Source organism: Stegodyphus dumicola, chromosome 4 (assembly GCF_044657685.1).
Source record: "Stegodyphus dumicola isolate Sdum_Otavi_A_Nest chromosome 4, ASM4465768v1".
Taxonomy (NCBI): domain Eukaryota; kingdom Metazoa; phylum Arthropoda; class Arachnida; order Araneae; family Eresidae; genus Stegodyphus; species Stegodyphus dumicola.
Genome location: NC_140771.1, coordinates 89,657,415 through 89,680,943, shown reverse-complemented (window position 1 = coordinate 89,680,943; position 23,529 = coordinate 89,657,415). Strand labels below are relative to the sequence as shown.

The 23,529-nt window shown below is 31.5% G+C and overlaps 1 protein-coding gene across 6 annotated transcripts in view; it reads left to right on the top strand.

Annotated features, from left to right (window-relative positions):
- Positions 1-7,532: 7,532 nt before the first annotated feature.
- Pbp49 (proximal sequence element A Pbp49) overlaps positions 7,533-23,529 on the top strand; it is a 117,883-nt gene continuing 101,886 nt past the window's right edge. For 4 of the 6 annotated variants that reach the window (XM_085815201.1, XM_085815203.1, XM_085815205.1 and 1 more), the window contains exon 1: positions 7,533-7,786. In XM_085815201.1, the coding sequence (XP_085671327.1) occupies positions 7,548-7,786 (239 nt within the window). In that variant the 5' untranslated portion in view covers positions 7,533-7,547. Of the gene's footprint in view, positions 7,787-7,823; positions 8,248-23,529 lie in introns of those variants that run through there. The other 2 variants (XM_085815206.1, XM_085815202.1) reach the window with 2 other exon arrangements.

Here is a 23,529-nt window from a genome sequence, read left to right as displayed (position 1 = left end):
CAGTTTAGGGTACCCCTTGGCGATTTTTGGCGGTACATGGATACCGATTTTGTGCAATTCTTTGACTCACTATTTTGGCTTGCGAAGCGGCAATTTTTGCACCAAAAATCGCCGCTACACAAAGCCAAAATAACAAGACAAACAATTGCACAAACTCGGTATCCATGCACACATCCACTTATTTTCACTAAAAAAAAAATCCCCGAATTGCACAAAAATGGCATTGCGCATTCTTTTAACTTTATCCATGTACACGTCAACCTATTTTCACTTAAAAAGTCAAAGGAGCACCAAATTTTACAATATAGGCAAACAAAAAATGCATAAACTATATAAAATACATTTTAAACCAAACAATAAAATAACATAAAAAAGGAAAAACATGTTATACATTTAAGCACTACCAAAAGCCCTCAAAATTGATTGAGTGTTTCATTATACTTGCGCTAAATACAAGGTTGTTTTTACGATTTTGATTGTCACATTAGCGTGTTTCTCTTCTAGTCTAAATATTCACTTACCATGATTTTCGAGTTCGCTTCGTACACCCAGAGCCATGTAAAAGTCAAAATAACAATCATACTCAAATGACTTTTTTCAAACCAGGTACTCTTTCTGATTGAACGTTTCGCATAGTGACCATCTGAAACTTTCTTCCTACGAACCGATTCAAATCCATCTAAATGGTTTTTACGTTCGACTTAACGCATATCCTTCCTACATACAGGACACTTATAATGGCTACTAAATAAACCTTCATTTACACACCAGTCAATTAAAGCTCTTTTCCCCTTTCGCTCCAAATCATACAGAAACTTCAAATTAATTTTACTACATTCGGCCATTCTACCATCTAAAGAATCAAACCAACACACACCACAAAAACGCTTACTAAACATCCCGTGATTCAAAATTTCTCAGAATCATGCACCCGATTACGTCACAATAGGGTTTCCATAACATTCTGCTACTCTAGACTACCATAAATAAAACAACAACTTGGCGATAAATCAAACAACAATTTCCCCATAATACAAGGGGTACTTTCATCAAATATATAAACCATGACTAAATTTATTTTTCTAAAATTTTTACTTTTTTTTTTTTTTTTTTTTAAATTTTTGTCACCATTTAGATAAGGTTCATTCATTATGTTCAGATCAGAGCTGTAGCTAGGGTATTCAATGCCTGGAGACAAATGAAAATTTTGCACCCACTCCTGTTTACTAAGAATGGAAATATTTCATTTCAAAAATCACAGCATCAATTTGCTGCCCCCTGGATACTGCACCTAAGGATAGATGTCCCCCTTGCCCCCTCTAGCTAAGCACCTAGTTCAGATTCAGTATATTCATATTCAAAAAAAACCAAGTTTTTATAGAAGACAAATATCTATACGCCTAAACTTTATTGAAACATCTAGTCTTATTCCTTTGAAAGCTTTATCACCATAATATACAATACTTTAACAATTCTTTGTACATATAATTCACTTGCTTCACATAATTCTTCATAATATAAAAACACTTAGAAATTAACAGACTGAAATGAATAAAAAATTATTTCTATTTCAAAATCTCACAATGCACATATACTGCAAACAGAATGGCAGAAACAGGTTTATATTAAGGTTAAAGTGGATTGCTTGGAGCAAGGACTGGAAACACTTCCGCAAAGAACATGGTAAATGTAAACATTGTGAACTTTAGCGATAATACTTCAAACCTGCTAACCCATCGGATTTAACCTATTCGCTTGTTTGGAGGCTGCAACCATTCCTCTTATGTTCATTTTGTTGAATTATCACTGCCATTGTTCCCATTTGCCAATTTATTCTTCACTTATTTATTATTATTTTTTCGTATTTTAACGTTACTTTTCATGAACTTTTAACAATAAATAGATAGAAATATTTTCATATAATTAAGGAAGTTTTCGGTGCCATATGCCGGTACGCGGAAGAAAATGTGGCAGAAGGGTGGTCAATGATAATTGGTAACACGCCATGCAGAAACATGAGGTTTCCAACCCCTAAAATATTTTGACTTCTTTAGCTGCCAAAATTTGCATTTTAAATAATTAATTAAGTAATGTTTTTATTTTTATTATTGGTTACTGTCATGTAAAATAATGAGGAAAACAATATTTATGGCTTAAAACTTTAACCAGATAATATATCGTTAATGCTTTTCTAACAATAACATTTGGGAAGATTTCAGGTGTGACATACAATTAGATAATCAAATTGAAATAAAAAATATTATTGATTCTCTAAAATGACAGAATAGTTTTATGGATCCTCAAAGTCATCAAAATTAGCAAACCACTGCTTGTGTAATGAATCCAAGTGCAAATGACTCTTCAAAAATAATAAAATGTATGATTTTCTAGTTTTATTAACAATGTTACTGAAGGGAATTTCAGTACTCTTGAAGATTATTGGTATTGTCAACTATATCATGAAAACGACAGGCAGTTGTTTTTAACATAAAATGCTTTAAGCTATTTGCAAGTAAATTGAAGAAAAAAATTACATACTGTTTATGTAAAATGAATGTATTAAAAGTCATGCATTCATTAATTTATTATGGGGGCATTGAACTAAGACTGTCACTGAATAAGTGTTTGGAATCTGACATTTCTTGCTGTCTGAAACCTATTTCACAATGATGTAAATATGGAGTTGTGGCTCTCGCTGACATACATCTATTATATTTATACTAATTATCAGATACAATTTTGAGAATATCAACAAGCAAAACACTTTAAAATGAAAAAAAGACACTTGTAATAGAAATATTAGTATTCTATATGAATTACGTAAAGTACATATAATGAATAATACCGTGACCAAACACTTAAAAAAAAATAGATTAAGTATTCCCTACCTCGGTACTCGAGAAAGCAATCCTACCATACAACACATAGTTAAATTTTGATTATATATTACGAGTATTTTCTTTAGATTTGTTCTACAAGTAGTTAAGATGGCTGAATGCTGGTAGTTGAATTTCGGCTCAAATCCTGATAAACGAGCTGGCTGTGCAGGTTATTTTTTCTTTTTTCGCATGCGTTTGTGACATTTTTATGGTTTTCCTTAAGTGATGTAAATATTCATAAAAGCATTCCGTTTTCAGCTAGCCCTCACGTGCTTTGCATATTGAATTAAATAAACACACAAACCCTTCTTATTCTCAAAATGATAAAGTAATTAAGTTCATATTACATGCAACCAAGCTTTTTAAAAGCTAGGATACTTTAACAATTACAGTGCTAATTAGTGCTGTACTTCTCAGTTATATGTGAAATAACATCTCAGTGTCGCTGCTTGTGACACATTTATTTCATGCAAATCTTCTTATGCAGTCATAAGCATGAAATAAACACAACAGATTGCATTAAAAACCTAATTCATACATCCTTAATGGCTGATATTTGACATAGTTTTTATGTTGCATCTGCAAACTACACTGTCAGATTTGATTGAGAGAAATTGTGACTAAATTTCAGAAGACTGATAAAATTATGGTGTGAAAAATCTAAGAAAAATTGAACAGTGCAATCAAAAAAGAAATGTTGTCCATAAATATATTGATAATAATTAATGATAAAATAGACATTTAAAATATCCATATAATAAATGTTTGCAATTAGTGTAATTAATATAAGTAATTGTAATAATATGCATTTAAAATTATCTAACTTGGACCATATTTGCAATTTTTGTAATGTTATTAAATGTAGACTTAAAATAAAATTTTTAGCAGCATACATCAGTTAGTTTTGGTTTGTTTAAATTATGGAAAAGCATGGGAGAGGTATCTGCCTAAGGAGAAAGATGCCTTCAATGAGGTCTTTCTGAAGGAAACTGGTTTAAATCCATGTTACATATTAGGAATACCATAAAAACATTCATACAACATGCCCATTAGCTTGGCTAACCAAACTACCAGACTGAAGTCACTTTACTGTTTGGCTGCTGATAAGCTGCATATCAGTTGCAAAGCAGTTAACAACAAATAATATGTTCCTTGGTTCTTTTTATGAGTTACATGTAAGAAAGCAAGTCTTAATAAAAATTAATATGCCAGATGCAAAGTGAATATGATGGGTGTTTTGGGCAATACATGAACATATATAAAAAATAAGTCAGAGCAGAATATAATTTATTACTAAAAAAACTTTTTATGTAATCAGATAGTTGCAATTAAGTTTCTATTCAAATGACAATATCTATTGACCTTAATTATATGATAATTGATTTTCAATCATAGTTTTGGAAGTACTTTAAAATTATGCAATGAAGATATTAATCGTAAAATTGGCTTTTTGATTTTATACTTTCACAATTTCTTTAGAAACTGTTAAAAACAGGAATATTTTGGAATTTTATAACACTGAAATATATTCAAAGACATCTAAATTTTACTATTTTTTTCCATTAAATAGATAACTCTGCCAAAAAAAAAGGTTATTATTACATGATTATTTTACTTCCATTAGGTTTTATATATTGTTTTCTATGCTAACTTGAATTCAATACAAATTTATTTTCGTATACGACATTTAACCGGTTAATTTTGAATTTTCACTTCCATATGCTTAATATATTGTTTTCTCTGCTAACTTGAATTTAAGTTACTTATTCTTTAATTATTTTGATTATATGCACTAAATACCACGTTTACACGGCTTACTTCTATGTGTTTTAAACTCTCATAACCATACGCCGATCAACTGTTGGTGAACTTGGCAAGTAGGTGTGTGTATATATATATATATATACCATTTTACATATAAGTCATTTTAATTAAAGTAGAAAGAACAAACAATAAAAGACCTATGTGGTCAAAAACTTTGCGCATTGTGCTTCAAAATTAAAGAAATTAGATAAAGATAAATTCTAGTCTGAACGCTAAAAAGCTGCTTAAATACTGTGGTTCCGTGAAAACTTTAACATAAGCAAAATTAGTTGCAAAGAAATGTGTTAAAAGAGAAAAATATAACATTTGATTATTTATAAGTAAAAATCAATATTAATAGTAAGTAATATGCTAAACTAATTAAGGATATATATATATATATATATCTTCATATATAAAAGGTTTCTATACAGACAGTTCTTTCTGGCATAGATTATCAAAGATTTCATTTAACTAGCTTAATTCATAACAGATGTGAGATTTCTCTTAAATATGGATACACATATGCATCTTCAAACCACATGTTTATCCTTACATAATAAGGCTTCTCTCTTATGAATAATCATGTTTTTTTAAAGTACTATCAAATCTAAATGATCTTTCACACGCCTCTTATGTATAAGGTTTCTCTCCAGTGTGAATAAGCATATGTATGTTTAAATTTCGCTTTCTTCTAAATAATTTGTAACATACATCACATACATAAGGCTTTTCTCCTGTGTGAATAAGCACATGTTTATTTAAATCACTCTTTTGTCTAAATGATTTGTTACATACTTCACACAAATGTGGTTTTTCTCCCGAGTGAGTTAGCATGTGCCCATTTAAATTACCCTTTTGTCTAAATGACTTGCTACATATCTTACATACATGAGGTTTTTCTACTCTGTGAATAAGCTTATGTTTATTTAATTGACATTTTTCTCTAAATGGCTTGTTACATACTTCACACACATGAGGTTTCTCTCCTGTGTGAATAAGTATATGATTGTTTAATTTACTTTTCTCTCTAAAAGATTTCTCACATACATCACATACATGAGGTTTCTCTCCTGTGTGAATAAGCATATGCCTGTTTAAAGCACCCTTGAATCTAAATGAATTGCTACATATCTCACATATATATGGTTTCTCTCCAGTATGAATAAGCATATGTATATACAAATTATGCTTTCTTCTAAATAATGTATTACATACATGACATACATGAGGTTTTTCTTCTATATGAGTAAGAATATGATCATTTAAATCATTCTTTTGTCTAAATGACTTATTACATATCCCACATACATGAGGTTTTTCTCCTGTATGAATAAGCATATGACTATTTAATGTATACTTTTTTCTAAATGACTTTCCACATATCTCACACACATGAGGTTTCACTGCTGTATGAATAAGCATATGTCTGTTTAAAACGCTCTTGGATGTAAATGAATTATTACATACCTCACAATTGTAAGGTTTCTTTCCAGTGTGAATAAACATATGCATCATTAAAGTATACTTTTTCGTAAATAATTTGTTACACACATCACATACATGAGATTTTTCTCCAGTATGCATATGTTTATTTAAATCTCCCATTTGTCTAAATGACATTTTCTGAAGCACAAGAGGTTTTTTTTTTTTTCCCTATGTGAATAAGCATACACTTGTTTAATTTACACTTTTCTATAAATGACATTTCACATAGCTCACACACATGAAATTTCTCACTTGTGTGAATAAGCAAACACTTCTTTAATTTACATTTTTCTCTAAATGATTTTGCATATACTTCACACACATAAGGTTTCTTGCCTGTATCAATAAGCATACATCTGTTTAAAGAACCTTTGAATCTGAATAAATTCTTACATATCTCACACCCATAAGTTTTCTCTCCAGTACAAATAAAAATATGTGTTTTTACGTTATGAGTTTTTACCTTATGAGTTATGAGTTTTTACGTTATGTGTTTTTACCTTACTTTTAAAGAATGTATTACACAAATCTCATCAAAAGTGTTTTTAATTTCAATTATATCACGGTTTTATATAATTCACTAGTAACATACCTCGCACAAAATGAAATTGGTTCCCAGACGTAAATTTGATACAACTTGTTATGCACTTTATAAAACAGTTTGTATTTACCTTGGAGAGTTTATTAAATTATTATTTAGCCAAATTAAATATTAAGAGTTTCACACTACTTTTTTCTATCCTATGCATATGTATGTGCAATTGTCTTTGTAAAAATATCTGCACTTTCTACAGAAAGTTCATCTTGATGTGATACTACATAAACCTTTCTTTCCAAGAACATGTTACAAAAATTAGTCTGTTATAATTTACACACATTTCCTGGGTAACTATACAGAGTCTTCTTACATGAATTTTAGCAATTATCTGTTAAACATATTGCATTACATAACGCTTCAATTATACTAGCACTTTGCTTAATTTCAGTGAATCTAAATCTGTCATCGTTCCATAAGGCCTCGACTTCATAGAACCTTTACCTATAAATCCAAATAATGCAAGTGGCCTTTCGCTTTAAATTGGGAAAATAAAGGTGTAAAAATTTACACCACACCCTTGGGCGAGGAAAAATCAAGTGACATTAAAGTCATGCAATCGTAGCAAAATAAAGTCTAGGAGTAGAGTCCAGCGTCCATGAGAAACTATACTGCCTTTCACTACTGAGCTGCAGTTGCTTACGCCAAAGAATACACAGACGTTCTCTGCTTACGCAGACCTTTCTCAGGAAAGCGGAGTGATTAGTCGCGTGATTATTTATTTTCCGCAAAGTCTGTAATTTTCCGACAGATAGACCAAGGCCAATAGACAAAGTAAACAGATGTCTTGTTTTGCACCCGCTAAGTCTTTCTGCACCGATGACCGAAAAATCAAGCTTAGGTGCGAAGAAAACATAGGAAAGGAGGATAATTTCATATTTCAGAGGAGAGTAAAAAGGAACTTCGTGCATTTTGTACGAGTTCGAAAGGCCAGGAAAAAAAGATGGGACAAAATAAAATTTAAAATAAATGGCCCCAAAAATAATAGAAGAAGGAAGGGAAAGACCCGTAGAAAAAAAAGGTATAAAATTTTTCTCTTTGTTAGATCTGGCTTGATGTATTAAACTCGAATCAAATACCAAGATTCGATTGCAGTCTTTTTACACTTGTATTGAAGAAATAAATAAGCAAATAGACAAACAACCAAAAATTAAAAAGAAAAAACATGGAAAATGACAAATGACTTATCCTAGTGTAGGTCTGAACAATTTTAAAGGTTTAATATGATAAAAGGAGTTCGCATTACGTAAACTATACGAACTGCGGTAAATCTGTTTATTTTTTTCTTAGAATGTAAAATAAAAACGATTTCATTAAGATGGAAAATGTTCATAAAAGTGCTGACCGTCCGTGGATTGGAGAGCGTATAAATTTGAAAAATTTTCGAGATCAGTGGGTTGAACTTATTAATTATTCTGCTGGTCAATTTCTTAAAGGTAACATAACAGAACAGGACCATTTAAGATTGGAAGAAGAATCCGAGTACGTAATTATAATAGAAAAGTTATTGATATGAAGATCGTCTGTTGAATTTTACCGATGTTTTTATTAGATATATACTTCTGAATTATAATTATGTTTTAATAAGTGCATTTCAAACTAGTATATGTTATTTTAGGATTGTAATCTAATTTTTATTAATTTAATGTATGTGCTTATTTATATTTTAAGTAGTATTTTTTAATTTAATTATATTTTAATTTAATGTTCGGGATTTTGTGAGTTATATGTTTGTAGTATTTTGGAATACGTTTGAGTAGAATACGTTGAGTATTTTCATGCATTTTCAGGAAATTTTTCTAATTTATGAGAAAAAAGCAGTGTACATGGATATAGTGAAGAGTGCGCACAATGCCATTTTTGTGCAATTCTGGGATGTTTTTTTAAGTAAAAATAAGTCGACGTGTACATGGTTTAGTGATATTTTAATTAAATGATAGTTATTTTGTGAATTTTATGATAAATTTAAATGATAGTGTAGGAATTTGGTATACGTTTCAGTTGAAATAAACGTGCATGGAAGTAATTTAAATATTTGACACTTAAGTATTTGTAACCATTTGTAATGTTTACGGTATGAATTCGTTGGTGACGTTTATAATATAATAGATAATTTAGAGGTAAAAGTTTTTGGATATTTTATTTATTTTATACGTGGAAATGTTCATCTTTGGAAAGGGTAAATACTTTTTAGTGATCAGGTAATTTCATATATGTTCTTTTTACCGGATTTAAAGATTCACAAAATTTTCATGCATTTTCGTGAAATTTTTCTAATTTATGAGAAAAAAGCAGTGTACATGGATATAGTGAAGAATGTGCGCAATGCCATTTTTGTGCAATTCTGGGATGTTTTTTTAAGTAAAAATAAGTCGACGTGTACATGGTTTAGTGATATTTTAATTAAATGATAGTTATTTTGTGAATTTTATGTTTGTAGGAATTTGGTATACGTTTCAGTTGAAGTAAATGTGTATGGAAATAATTTAAATATTTGAAACTAAGTATTTGTGACCATTTGTAATGTTTGCAGTATGAATTCGTTGGTGACGTTTATAATATAATAGATAATTTAGGGGTAAAAGTTTTTGGATATTTTTGTATTTTATACGTGGAAATGTTCATCCTTGGAAAGGGTATATACTTTTTCACAATCAGGTAATTTCATATGTGTGCTTTTTACCGAGTTTAAAGATTCACAGAATTTTTTTGCATTTTCGTGCAAATTTTTGTAATTTATGAGAAAATAGCAGTGTAGATGGATAAAGTTAAGAGTGTGTGCAATGCCATTTTTGTGCAATTCTGGGATGTTTTTTTAAGTAAAAATAACTCGACATGTAAATGGTTTATGTGTATGTGCTATTCTGAAAAACGCGCAAGGAGTTTGCGATTGTGCACTTTTTCCCAATTTTGCAGTTAATATTTGTCATGATTAAGCAGTTTTGTTACATGAAATTTCTAGCATAAGTGTAATTCGGCTAGTAGATTGTTGGAAAAAGTATTCAGTAAATAAAAAGAAAAGAAACATGTCTTTACTTCGTGAAGACAAAATGGCGACGAAAAAAAAAATAGAGGGTTGCTGTAGCAGAGTTGTTCGCCAAGTTACCATAATCCAAAGATCAACCCAGCATTTAAATAAAATAAATAATTTATATATGATGCAAACAGAAATGCATTACACTATTTCATGTAGTGAATAATTAATCAGGGAACAAAGTATAATGTAGCGTTCCTTTATTTTGTAACCAGAGTTATTTTATATTTTTAATCTTTACTGTCAATTTCCCCATCCATTTTCCCACCAGAATCCAAATGAAGATTTTAGTTTGTAAAACAAAGCGTGTTTTGCCTTTCGAGGCCACGTTACTAGGTTGCTAGGTAAGAAAAGATTTGTAGTCTTCAGTCTTGCATTATAATTGCTGATATTTGAATTCCATGCCAGTTAAGTTTTGAACCAACTTTGCATTAAATTGATTTGTGTAGCCTTTGGCTACAAGATTACTTAAATTTTACATTTGAACTTAATTGTTACCATAAATTATCTTGCTACAGGAGTTTGACTGAGTCGTAAGCACAAAGTGTGCCTTCTGTTCTGTATATCTAAACTTTATAATAGAATAAGTGTATATCTTAATAAAAATATATCTAAACTTTATACAGTCAAAAGTCGTTAATTCAGACACCCATAATCTGGAATGATCTATAATCCGGACCTCAAAGCTAAAATCGGTTGATCTTTACAATATGGTAACTGGTAGTTTGGCGACACTTTGGAGGCGATAAAGGTTACTACCTGGCACTTTGGTAATAATGTGAGCAGTACTCAGTTCCGATTACGCATTATTTTGTGTGTGGGAAATGAGAGATCATGGGATATGTCATGTGATATTAATGGACGAATTACGGTTCTTTAATCGGAAAAGGGGGGAAATCGGGAAAAAAATCCGGAAATTTTGTATTTGGCTTTATTCTGTGTTGTGTGAAACAGTGTTCATGAATTTTTGGATCCCATGGCCGTAACTAAAGTGAATTCGAAATGGGTATTTATGTATGTATTAATTTAATGTATGTGCTCATTTATATTTTAAGTAGTGTTTTTTAATTTAATTATATTTTAATTAAATGATAGTTATTTTGGTTGATCTTTACAATATGGTAACTGGTAGTTTGGCGACATTTTGGAGGCAATAAAGGTTACTACCTGGGACTCTGGTAATAATGTGAGCAGTACTCAGTTCCGATTACGCATTATTTTGTGTGAAGGAAATGAGAGATCATGGGATATGTCATGTGATATTAATGGACGAATTACGGTTCTTTAATCGGAAAAGGGGGAGAATCGGGAAAAAATCTGGAAATTTTGTATTTGGCTTTATTCTGTGTTGTGTGAAACAGTGTTCGTGAATTTTTGGATCCCATGGCCGTAACTAAAGTGAATTCGAAATGGGTATTTATGCATGTATTGATTTAATGTATGTTGTCATTTATATTTTAAGTAGTGTTTTTGAATTTAATTATATTTTAATTAAATGATAGTTATTTTGTGAATTTTATGTTTGTAGGAATTTGGTACACGTTTTAGTTGAAGTAAACGTGCATGGAAATAATTTAAATATCTGACACTAAGTATTTGTAATGGTTGCGGTATGAATTCGTTGGTGATGTGTATAATGTAATAGATGATTTAGAGGTAAAAGTTTTTGGACATTTTATTTATTTTATATGTGGAAATGTTCATATTTGGAAAGGGTAAATACTTTTTCGCGATCAGGTAATTTCATATATGTTCTTTTTACCGGGTTTAAAGATTGAGAAAATTGTCATGTATTTTTGTGAAATTTTTCTAATTTATGAGAAAAAAGCAGTGTACGTGGATATAGTGAAGAGTGTGCGCAATGCCATTTTTGTGCAATTCTGGGATGTTTTTTTAAGTAAAAATAAGTCGGCGTGTACATGGTGTAGTGATATTTTAATTAAATGATAATTATTTTGTGAATTTTATGTTTGTAGGAATTTGGTATACGTTTAAGTTGAAGTAAACGTGCATGGAAATAATTTAAATATTTGAAACTAAGTATTTGTAATGCTTGCGGTATGAATTCGTTGGTGACGTGTATAATGTAATAGATGATTTAGAGGTAAAAGTTTTTGGATATTTTATTTATTTTATATGTGGAAATGTTCACATTTGGAAAGGGTAAATACTTTTTCGCGATCAGGTAATTTCATATATGTTCTTTTTACCGGGTTTAAAGATTGAGAAAATTGTCATGTATTTTCGTGAAATTTTTCTAATATATGAGAAAAAAGCAGTGTACATGGATATAGTGAAGAGTGTGAGCAATGCCATTTTTGTGCAATTCTGGGATGTTTTTTTAAGTAAAAATAAGTCGGCGTGTACATGGTTTATGTGTATGTGTTATTTTTAAAAACGCGTAAGGAGTATGGTATTGTGCACTTTTCCCCAATTTTGCAGTGAATATTTGTCATGATTAAGCAGTTTTGTTTGGTAAAATTTCTAGCATAAGTGTAATTCGGCTAGTAGATTGTTGGAAGAAGTGTTCAGTAAATAAAAAGAAAAGAAACATGTCTTTACTTCGTGAAGACAAAATGGCGGCGGGAAAAAAATAATAGAGGGTTGCTGTAGGAGAGTTGGTCGCCAAATTTTCGCCAAAAAAACGCCAAGTTACCATGATATAAAGATCAACCGTTATTTTGTGAATTTTATGTTTGTAGGAATTTCGTATACGTTTTAGTTGAAGTAAACGTGCATGGAAATAATTTAAATATCTGACACTTAAGTATTTGTAATGGTTGCGGTATGAATTCGTTGGTGACGTGTATAATGTAATACATGATTTAGAGGTAAAAGTTTTTGGATATTTTATTTATTTTATATGTGGAAATGTTCATTACTTTTTCACGATCAGGTAATTTCATATATGTTCTTTTTACCGGGTTTAAAGATTGAGAAAATTTTCATGTATTTTCGGGAAATTTTTCTAATTTATGAGAAAAAAGCAGTGTACATGGATATAGTGAAGAGTGTGCGCAATGCCATTTTTGTGCAATTCTGGGATGTTTTTTTAAGTAAAAATAAGTCGGCGTGTACATGGTTTAGTGATATTTTAATTAAATGATAGTTATTTTGTGAATTTTATGTTTGTAGGAATTTGGTATACGTTTAAGTTGAAGTAAACGTGCATGGATATAATTTAAATATTTGATACTAAGTATTTGTAATGCTTGCGGTATGAATTCGTTGGTGACGTGTATAATGTAATAGATGATTTAGAGGTAAAAGTTTTTGGATATTTTATTTATTTTATATGTGGAAATGTTCATATTTGGAAAGGGTAAATACTTTTTCGCGATCAGGTAATTTCATATATGTTCTTCTTACCGGGTTTAAAGATTGAGAAAATTGTCATGTATTTTCGTGAATTTTTTCTAATTTATGAGAAAAAAGCAGTGTACATGGATATAGTGAAGAGTGTGCGCAATGCCATTTTTGTGCAATTCTGGGATGTTTTTTTAAGTAAAAATAAGTCGACGTGTACATGGTTTAGTGATATTTTAATTAAATGATAGTTATTTTGTGAATTTTATGTTTGTAGGAATTTGGTACACGTTTAAGTTGAAGTAAACGTGCATGGAAATAATTTAAATATTTGATACTAAGTATTTGTAATGCTTGCGGTATGAATTTGTTGGTGACGTGTATAATGTAATAGATGATTTAGAGGTAAAAGTTTTTGGATGTTTTATTTATTTTATATGTGGAAATGTTCATATTTGGAAAGGGTAAATACTTTTTAGTGATCAGGTAATTTCATATATGTTCTTTTTACCGGGTTTAAAGATTGAGAAAATTGTCATGTATTTTCGTGAAATTTTTCTAATTTATGAGAAAAAAGCAGTGTACATGGATATAGTGAAGAGTGTGCGCAATGCCATTTTTGTGCAATTCTGGGATGTTTTTTTAAGTAAAAATAAGTCGGCGTGTACATGGTTTATGTGTATGTGTTATTTTGAAAAACGCGTAAGTATGGTATTGTGCACTTTTTCCCAATTTTGCAGTGAATATTTGTCATGATTAAGCAGTTTTGTTAGATAAAATTTCTAGCATAAGTGTAATTCGGCTAGTAGATTGTTGGAAGAAGTGTTGAGTAGATAAAAAGAAAAGAAACATGTCTTTACTTCGTGAAGACAAAATGGCGGCGGGAAAAAAAAATAAAGGGTTGCTGTAGGAGAGTTGGTCGCCAAAAAAACGCCAAGTTACCATAATGTAAAGATCAAACCTAAAATCTTTCTGCGCATGCACCACGTTGACGCATGCTCATAGGCGTTTCATGCGTGCGCGCAAGACATTTACGAGCGTGCGCTTTTAATGTATAACGGACGGTATAAGCTAAAATTATGTAATTATCTATTTCAGTTAATGTTGATAATGTTCCTTAATCTTCAAATTGGATCCGGCTTATTATTTTTTTGCAGACTGTAAGAGCAATTTTATAAAAGTAAGCTTGAACTTTCGATTATGTCAAATAGAATTTCCGATGCTGGAGCTCCCAAAGGATCTAGAAAACGAAAGTATGTTTCGATGTCCATGAAACAAAAAACGAATTGATACAAAAAATGGATAAAGGTATATCCTTTGTTTATCTAACTGTTCCGAAATTTGTTTATCAATTTCACACTGCTCTGCGCGGGGGGGGGGGATGTCGCAGCGCGCTATGAACTGGAAGTTGATCTGTCAGCACTATCATTATCTTCAGGGCAGATGTTTTTATTTTATTCGGCTTATAATTCCTTACTAAATGTAGTAAGTATTTCATCTCGATGTACTCCGTCTTTGATATGATTTAAATCAAATTCCTCGTCATTATAAATATCACGAATACAAATCAAATAGTTTTCTGGTGGCAATTTTCTAATTTCGGCTATGCGTAAGGTATGCTTTACGCATGCGCGCGTTGAAAGAAATGTTTAATAAAGTAAACAAATAAATATTAAGCTTCTTTTTTTGTAAATTTTGATACCCTTTAGATCATAATACTTATTATTTTATAAATTACGGTTTCATATTTTTAATTTTATAATTTCTGCATGCCATCTTACCAGATTTAAACTGATGATCTATAATCCGGAAAAATTGATAATCCGGAATCGCCGAAGACCCGACGAGTCCGGATTGAAGAGTTTTGACTGTAATAATTACATTTAAAGACATTGAAATCAGTATCTAAATGCTTGCCATATAGTCAAATTTTTAGATATTTAATTGTACTCTTTTATTATAGAGTTTTTATTAAAAAAATTCAGATTTTGGTTAGATTAAATGTTTAAGTAATGTAGAAAATTTTCATAAAATTTAAAATAAAAAGTCGACTGTTGACATACTAGTAATAAAAAGTAACAATACTGATTGAATGTTGTTCATATACAGCTATTAGATTATGAGATTTATAAAATTTGAAAACTCTAAATTATAAGCAGTATATTCCCTAATCTAAGCAACATTATATATTTTATAGTCAGACAAATTATAAAAATGTTATAAAAGCAATAATGAAAGTTGATTTTGGTGTATGAATTCATGCGGTTACACATCACTGTAGTTCTAATTTAAGAAATAGGCAAAAAAATATTTTTAGACCGTGGTAATTTTGATCATTGCCCATTTTAAGAAACATGTAAAAAGTCTAAATTTACATGTGGTTCCTTAGCAAAGGAAACACCATGAGTTTACCTACTAAAAATGTGTTTTTTTTTTCTTGGGGAGGGGGATTGGAGTTTATAATATGCAGAGGTGACATAAGAAAAAATGACAAGACTCGTGTGATGAAAAATTAGAAGCATCAGTTTTAACTATCAAATTTTGGCTTTTAAAAAAATATTTTTTAAATTGTGCTTTCCTAACACAAAAGTAACTTTAAGAAAAACATGCAATTTATCCCTCTCACCATCAAAGCTCTGAAGCTCAAAGTTCTGAAAGTTACGTGGACAGAAATAGAGGCATATTTTTTCAGCTCAGTATTTAGGGTTACCATAAATAACAAGGTTATCATAAATTTTTATTTATCATGCCCAAATGCCACCAAAAAGGACTAATACTAAAGCTGTGCCGAATCTTATTCTAAAAAGTTATTGCCCTGACATAGAAATAATGTTTTGCTGCCTTTATATTCAGTTATTGCTAGCTTTTAGTATTAAATAATAAATATTTGTATCATTAAAACTTTCGCTGTCATCATGTGAAGCTGTGTTGATAGTCATTACTCTGACATAGAAGTAGATTGTACCCATATGCCGACTTAAATAAGACTTTTCTTATAAATATGATTTATAAGACAAAATATAAGATGATAATGTATATATCACATTGACTGCTAAGCTTATGAGTATAGAATTTGATGACTTCGCCCCAGCGCATGACTGGCTCTACAGCTAAAATTATTTCTTCAGTACCACATTAGGAATTGGCACGTGGCATTCAAAAATGAATCAAAGTAAGAACGGTAAATAACAATATGTATGATTTTTGTATGAATATATATCACAAATATATATATATATAATTAATTATATTAATAAATTGCCTAATACTTGCACAATACCTGCAAAATAATAAAATAATTATTTATTTACTAATGGATTATTGAGTAGATTATCTCCTTAGAGAAAGTTAGTAGAATGCAGTTAAATGAAGTAACTTTGAAGTATTTAAAATTCAAACTTGAAAAAAAAAAAAAAAAAAAAACTTAAAAAAAAAAAACATCAAATTTGAAACTTGAAAAATTAAAATTGGAAACTTTTAAAAATGAAAAATTAATCAATAAACCAGGTAATTATCTTCATTGATCGGAAATTGGGTGACCTCTCAAGGGAAACAAATCAACCCCTGATCAGTTAACAATAATTAATAATCGCAAAGGTGTTTCGTCTTGTTCTCTAGTAAGAATTACGATGCCAAACTGGTAAATTGAGTTTAAGCCAATTAGTTAGATTTTAAGTGAGATGAATTAAAGGTACTGTATAGAATTCATTATAAATGTGGCAGTTCCGTTTAGTTTATAAATTTTTTAAATTGTGAGATATTATTATTACTTTTATTTTATATTGTGAGCACAAAGGTCTGATGGCTATTTCTATTATTATCACCAATAAACAAGCCATAAAGTAGCATATTTCTATTATAATATTTATGATCGATAAAGTTGTACTTCATCATCATTATTTACAAAATAAGCAAAATATTTTGGTAGCCTACCTATTAATTTTCCTTTCACATGAATTTAATCAAACAATTAATCTTACTTTTCAATACCTGCCATAAATTCATTGTATTGAATTAAGGGAAGTGTTTGATTTCATTAAGCTTTTTTGTTTATTGTTTCTACGATATAATTTTTGTATTCATTAGAAGTATAAATGAAATCTCTTTTATCCTTCCACTTAGCAATCATTACACCGTTGCTATACTTTGCTACAGTTTTTTTTCCTTTCTGTAGTTTTTTCGCTAACCTGTTTTGAAAATGTTTTTCTATTCTTTCTGATTGTCCCAGTACAGTGCATTTTTGTATCAGCAAGATAGTTTGCAAATTCATAGATGTTGAAATAACTGTCTATAAAAACAGTGTCTTGCATCTAGCATTCCATCACCAGTCATAAAAGCCATTATCACAGACTGGCTTAAGTTTGCCAAAGCTCTGAACAACTTGTTTTACTCATCCAGCAGTACATATGGAGAATGGCATTGACAGTTTGGTTAAGAATTTCACAAGTTCCATCACCGATGCCTATAAATATGCCAGTAAAACTGCTAAAACCTCCTCACCTCGCAGAATTGTTGAGCTGAATCAATCAACTTCATCAAACAACATAACACTGCTTGAAGACAATTTCAAAGGACCAGGCACCCGGAAGATAAACAACAATTAATGATGAACGATGCTGTCAGGTATCTTACTAATCCAGAAACACAAAATGATTGGACTAACTATCTGAACTCGCTTTCTACTTATGATAATTCCATTTGGAGAGTGGCTTTCTAGATTCAAGAAATGCTTCAAAGCTATTCTGCCCCTTGAAGGCCTGAACGGAATCCATTACACTGAAGCTGAGAAGGCAGAAGTCTTAGCTACACATCTGGAACATCAGTTTTTCATAAACATTGTTCACGACACAACCACAGAATACATAGTCTCTGACTTTCACTCTAGATCAGCGGTTCTCAACCTTTTGGCTAACGAATACCATCTAAACAAAAATTGAAAATCTTTAGTACCACCACTACATTTTACAATGCTTATTTTTCAATTTCTGAAGCGTTCAAATTCAGTGTCGGAGAGCGATGCATAATTTCCAGACTGCTCATCTTGAATTACCTATGTAATTATAGCTTTGTTTGCCTCTTATAGCCAGCAACGATCCTCCAGCTAGGGGTAAAGTACCTTGGTATGTGACTCATTGTGATAGTAACAATGACACAACAATTTCTAATCAATCCGAATAATTACATACAAATTCAAATATGCCTATAATTGCTTACGATCTCTTTGCATCTTCCACCAAGAAGAAAAAATCCATTAAGAAAAACCTCAGACTCAGACTATCCTTCAGACTTTAATACCATAATTGATAAGCATACAGTTTTCCCTCATTTCACCAAAGGTATCACCCAGGAAGCACAGAAAGAATTAGTTACGGATAGAACTCCATCTCAGAAAAAGAGAAACTTTTCCGCTTTGTCCCCAGAAGAAAAAATTAATTTATCTACACAAACATTTGGCGATATTAAACAGCTAGATCCAAATCAGCCAAGATATGAAATTTATGCAAAATTCATAGCAATGCTTCAAGATGAAGCAAAAAATGAGACTAAAAAGAAGCAGAAAATCCCCATTACAGTAGATGTACAAGAAAAGCAGAACACCAACAATTGGATCTCAACCACAAAAACAACGAAAAATCCTCCATCCCATTTGAAATTCCTCAAAATAATTAATATGAAATACTCAATCAAGAAATTGCGGACAAACTCCCAGTAGAAAGAAACTAAGACTCAGAACAAGATCCCCCGATTGTCATTCCTGAAAAAGAAGTTGATTGTCTTACCATTGATAAAATGTGTAAGGAAGCATGCAGTAAAGAGTTCGAAGCTAACATTAAGGCAAGACAAATTTTCGGTTAATCTTTGGAATATGGTAACTTGGTGATTTTTGGCGAAAATTTGGCAACCACCCCTGCTACAGCAACTTTTTACTTTTTTTTTCACCGCCATTTTGTCTTCACAAAGTAAAGACAGGTTTCTTTTCTTTTTACATACTCAACATTTTTTCAAACAATCTGCTAGCCGAATTACGCTTATGCTAAAAATTTTATGGAACAAAAGTGCTTAATCATCACGAATATTAACTGCAAAATTGGAGAAAGTGCAGAATCGCAAACTCCTTGCCGCGTTTTTCAAAATGACACATACACGGTAACCATGTGCACGTCGACCTATTTTTATTTAAAAAAAATCCCAGAATTGCACAAAAATGGCATTGCGCACACTCTTCACTTTATCCATGTACACTGCTTTTTTTCTCATAAATTAGAAAAATTTGCACGAAAATGCAGGAAAATTTTGTGAATCTTTAAAGTCCGTAAAAAGGACATATATGAAATTACCTGATCGCGAAAAAGTATTTACCCTTTCCAAGGATGAACATCTGCATGTATAAAATAAATAAAATATCCAAAAACTTTTCCCTCTAAATTATCTATTATTAACGTCACCTGCGAATTTATAACGCAAACATTAAAAATGGTTGCAAATACTTAGTGTCAAATATTTAAATTATTTCCATGCACGTATACTTCTACTGAAACGTATTCCAAATGCTACAAACATATAATTCACAAAATAACTATCATTTAATTAAAATATAATTAAACCATGTACATGTCTACCTATTTATACTTAAAAAAACATCCCAGAATTGCACAAAAATGGCATTGCACACACTCTTGACTTTATCCATATACACAGCTTTTTTCTCATAAATTAAAAAAATTTGCACGAAAATGTAGGAAAATTTTGTGAATCTTTAAAGTCGGTAAAAAGAACATATATGAAATTACCTGATCGCGAAAAAGTATACAGTCAAAAGTCGTTAATTCGGACACCCATAATCCGGAATGATCTATAATCCGGACCTCAGAGCTACAAACTTTCTGCGCATGCGTCGCGTTAACGCATGCACATAGGCGTTTACGTGTGCGCGTAAGATCTTTACGGCTGCGAATGTGCGTGTGCACAAGCACATAATACGTTTACGCATGCACGTTTAATGTATCACGGACGGTATAATGTTGGAAAATATAGCTTATTTTTAAACCTTTTACTGCATCATCTCTCCTCCTTGAAATGTTTATTTAGTTTAGTCCTTATTTTAATGTAATATAGTAGTTACTTCTACTTCTTTTTCTTGCTGCCACTGTTTGCATTGAGAACGGACTGTTTCAACCTAATTGAGATGCAAAAACGAAACATGATGTTACGTCATCTGAAAAGCCGATTCGTGCCGATAGCTGATTGGTTGCCGTGAGATGACGTCATTCCTACTTCTGCTATAAGTATCTCGCGTCGCTCTGGCGCAACCCTTCTAGTTCCTGCTTTCCCGGCACTTGAGTGAGCCCCTTCAGAGGGATGCATGCAGTCCGGTGATTAAAGTGCATTGGTTCCGGTTTGCGAGATGATGGTTCCAGAATACAGTTCTTTGGTTCCAGAGGCTACCATGTGAGTGACTGCCGTGGGTGGCATCCATGTTCTTCACTGAAGGCGGAATTAAAATGCGTGAGCGGTGACTCCTTGTGCAAACGGGGTTAGGCCTGTTTTAAGTGCTTTCAAGAACTTCATTTAAATTTTCAGGTGTTTTTCTTGACCATTGATTATGGACTTATTGAATGGGTAGCCAGCTTTATTTTTAGGCCGCATAATTACTGTTTAGGACATTTTTGTTTGTGTAGAATGCCAGTGTTTTGGAGACCAGGTAAAAATATTTGATGAATGATGGTTATATTATATTTTTCCTAAGACTCTAATATTGTTGACATTTATTTTCTGTGTTTTTATTCTTTATTATATTATTAATAAATTGGTTAAGTTCAAAATCTTTTATTGTCTTTAATGTCTGCACAACATATCTCAGGGAGCTTTTATTGCTACTACTGCTAAATGTTTAATTTCTTTAAACTTTAAACTTTGCTTTAGCATCATTTTGGTTATGGGCCACCAGCTCCTGAGTTATTTTTAGTGCAGACTTTTGAAGTTTAAAGTTAATCTAGGTCTTAAGAGATTGGGGGGCGTTTTTTTGTTAAAATTCAAGTATGGCTACTGTTAGTGTCATGCATAATATTGCTAAACTTGATGCATGTAATTATTTTACATGGTCCAAAGATATGAAGTTTGTCTTGAATGAAAAAAAATGCATGGCTTTTGGTCAAAGGTATTGAAAAATGTCCTGATTTAGATGATGGTAAGGGTATTACAAAAGAAATTATTGCCGACTATCAAAATAGAAGTCGATTGGCATTATCGTTAATTTATATGAATGTAAGCCCTGAATATAGAAATTTGATATGTGAAATTGATGACCCGGTAGTGGCATGGAATACGCTTGCCAAATATTTCCAGCCAGATTATCGGTCAAGACATATGTCCCTGTTTTCAGAGTTCTTAAATTGCAAAATTAAGCCAAATGAAAGTATTAGTTTCTTTTCTTCTAGATTAAAACGCGTAACTGAACAGTTAGCTGATATTAATCAGGCTGTAAGAGACGTATATATATGTTTCCAGTTTCTTAGGTTCCTTCCAGATAAATTTGATTAAGTAGTTCAGAATATTTTGAGGTGGCCAGATGAAAAGTTCATTTTTAAAAATGTTGAACTTGAAATTCTAGCAGAGGAAACGCGTCTTAATTTTAGAGAGATAGATAGGGAAAACTCCAATAAGACTATAGAAGTTCAAAGTACTCACTGTGAACCCAAATTTAAGCAGATTAAAGGGCTCAAGTGTTATAAATGTGGCCGTCCAGGTCATATTCAAAAATACTGTAGAATGAGAGGTAACTTTTCCAGATCACCCTCACCTGCTTCTGTTTCCTCAGCTGTATCTAGTAGTAATAAAACATCTAAGTGTAAGAATAAACCCAAGTTGAGTAAAAGTAAAAATAATTCCCATGCACAGTCCCATTTTATAGCTCAAACCAATGTTAACAGTTTGGAAGAAAATTATGATAGTTGGATTTTTGATACGGCTGCATCTCATCATTTTTGTAAACATCGTGAATTGTTTGATACTTTTTCTCCTGTGAAAAATGAGAATATATAGTAGCTATTGATGGGGTAACTTTTCCAATTCATGGAAAGGGTACTGTTAAAATGAAATTTGGGGATACGGTTATTTTGCTTAAAGATGTGTTATATTCACCTGAACTGAGACGAAATTTAATATCTGGACCTAGGGTGGATATCAATGGAGCAAGATTTTATGGTAAAAATGGGCAAATTAAAGTTACTGATGATGAGAATTCAACTTTGTACTAGGCTAAGTTGATAGGAAGTAACTATCATGTATTCCCGAAAATAATCAAAAAGGGGGGCAAATCTGTAAAATTTGAGGCATCCACAGTTCAGCATAATAATAGTGAATTATGGCATGGTCGGTTTGGTCATATAAATTATGATACTATTGTCAGGACTAGTAAGAGACATTCAGTTCGAGGTCTTCCTGTGTTAAAGCACTCACCTAATTTGTTTTGTGAACATTGCCAAATCAATAAGCAAAGACGAATCTCCTATAGACCTTTAGAAGGTAATCAAGTAAAGAGACCGCTTGAAAGGGTTTTCTCTGATGTATGGGGACCTATTAACATTCCAGGTAGGAATGGTGAACGTTATTTCGTTTCCTTTATTGACGAATATTCTCGTTATGTGGTAGTATACCCCATTGTGGAGAAAAGTCAGGTGTTTGAAGTATTTGAAAGGCATATAGCACGTGCGGAAAGATCTTTGAACCTTAAGTTGAAATACTTTAGGACTGACAATCGGCGAGAATATGATAATGATCAATTCAGGTCATATTGTAATAAAAATGGTGTAAAGCACGAATTTACAGATGTCTATACTCCAGAACAGAATGGAGTTTGTGAGAGATTTAATCAGACAGCTCTCAATAATGTACGTGCAATCTTACACGATAGTGGAATGAGTTCCGAATTTTGGTCAGATGCAGTAATGTATTTTGCATATTCATTTAATAGAATTTGTCATAAGGGCCAAGACAGAACCCCATTCGAATTATACACTAAGCGGAAACCATCAGTACGTCATCTTAAGGCATTTGGAACGATTGCCTATGTGGGAATTCCAAGGGCTAAAAGAAATTCTAAACTTGATCCAAAGGCAACAAAGGGCCGATTGATTGGGTACAGTGTACGAACAAAAGGGTACAAGATTTGGTTGGAAAATGAGCAAAAGGTAGTAGAAACCCTAAATGCTACTTTTAAAGAGTCGATTGGAATGCAGAAAAGTGGCAGTGGAGCTGCACTGGGCACCCTTCCTGATTTGGAATCTGAAGAAAGGGTAGAGTTCCAATCTACTGACACTCCAGTTGGCTATTTTCCTGAAATAGAGGAAAGAACCGTTACCAATGTACCTTCTTCTACAATTGGCACTGACACTCAATCTACATTGAGACAAGTAACTTGGCTT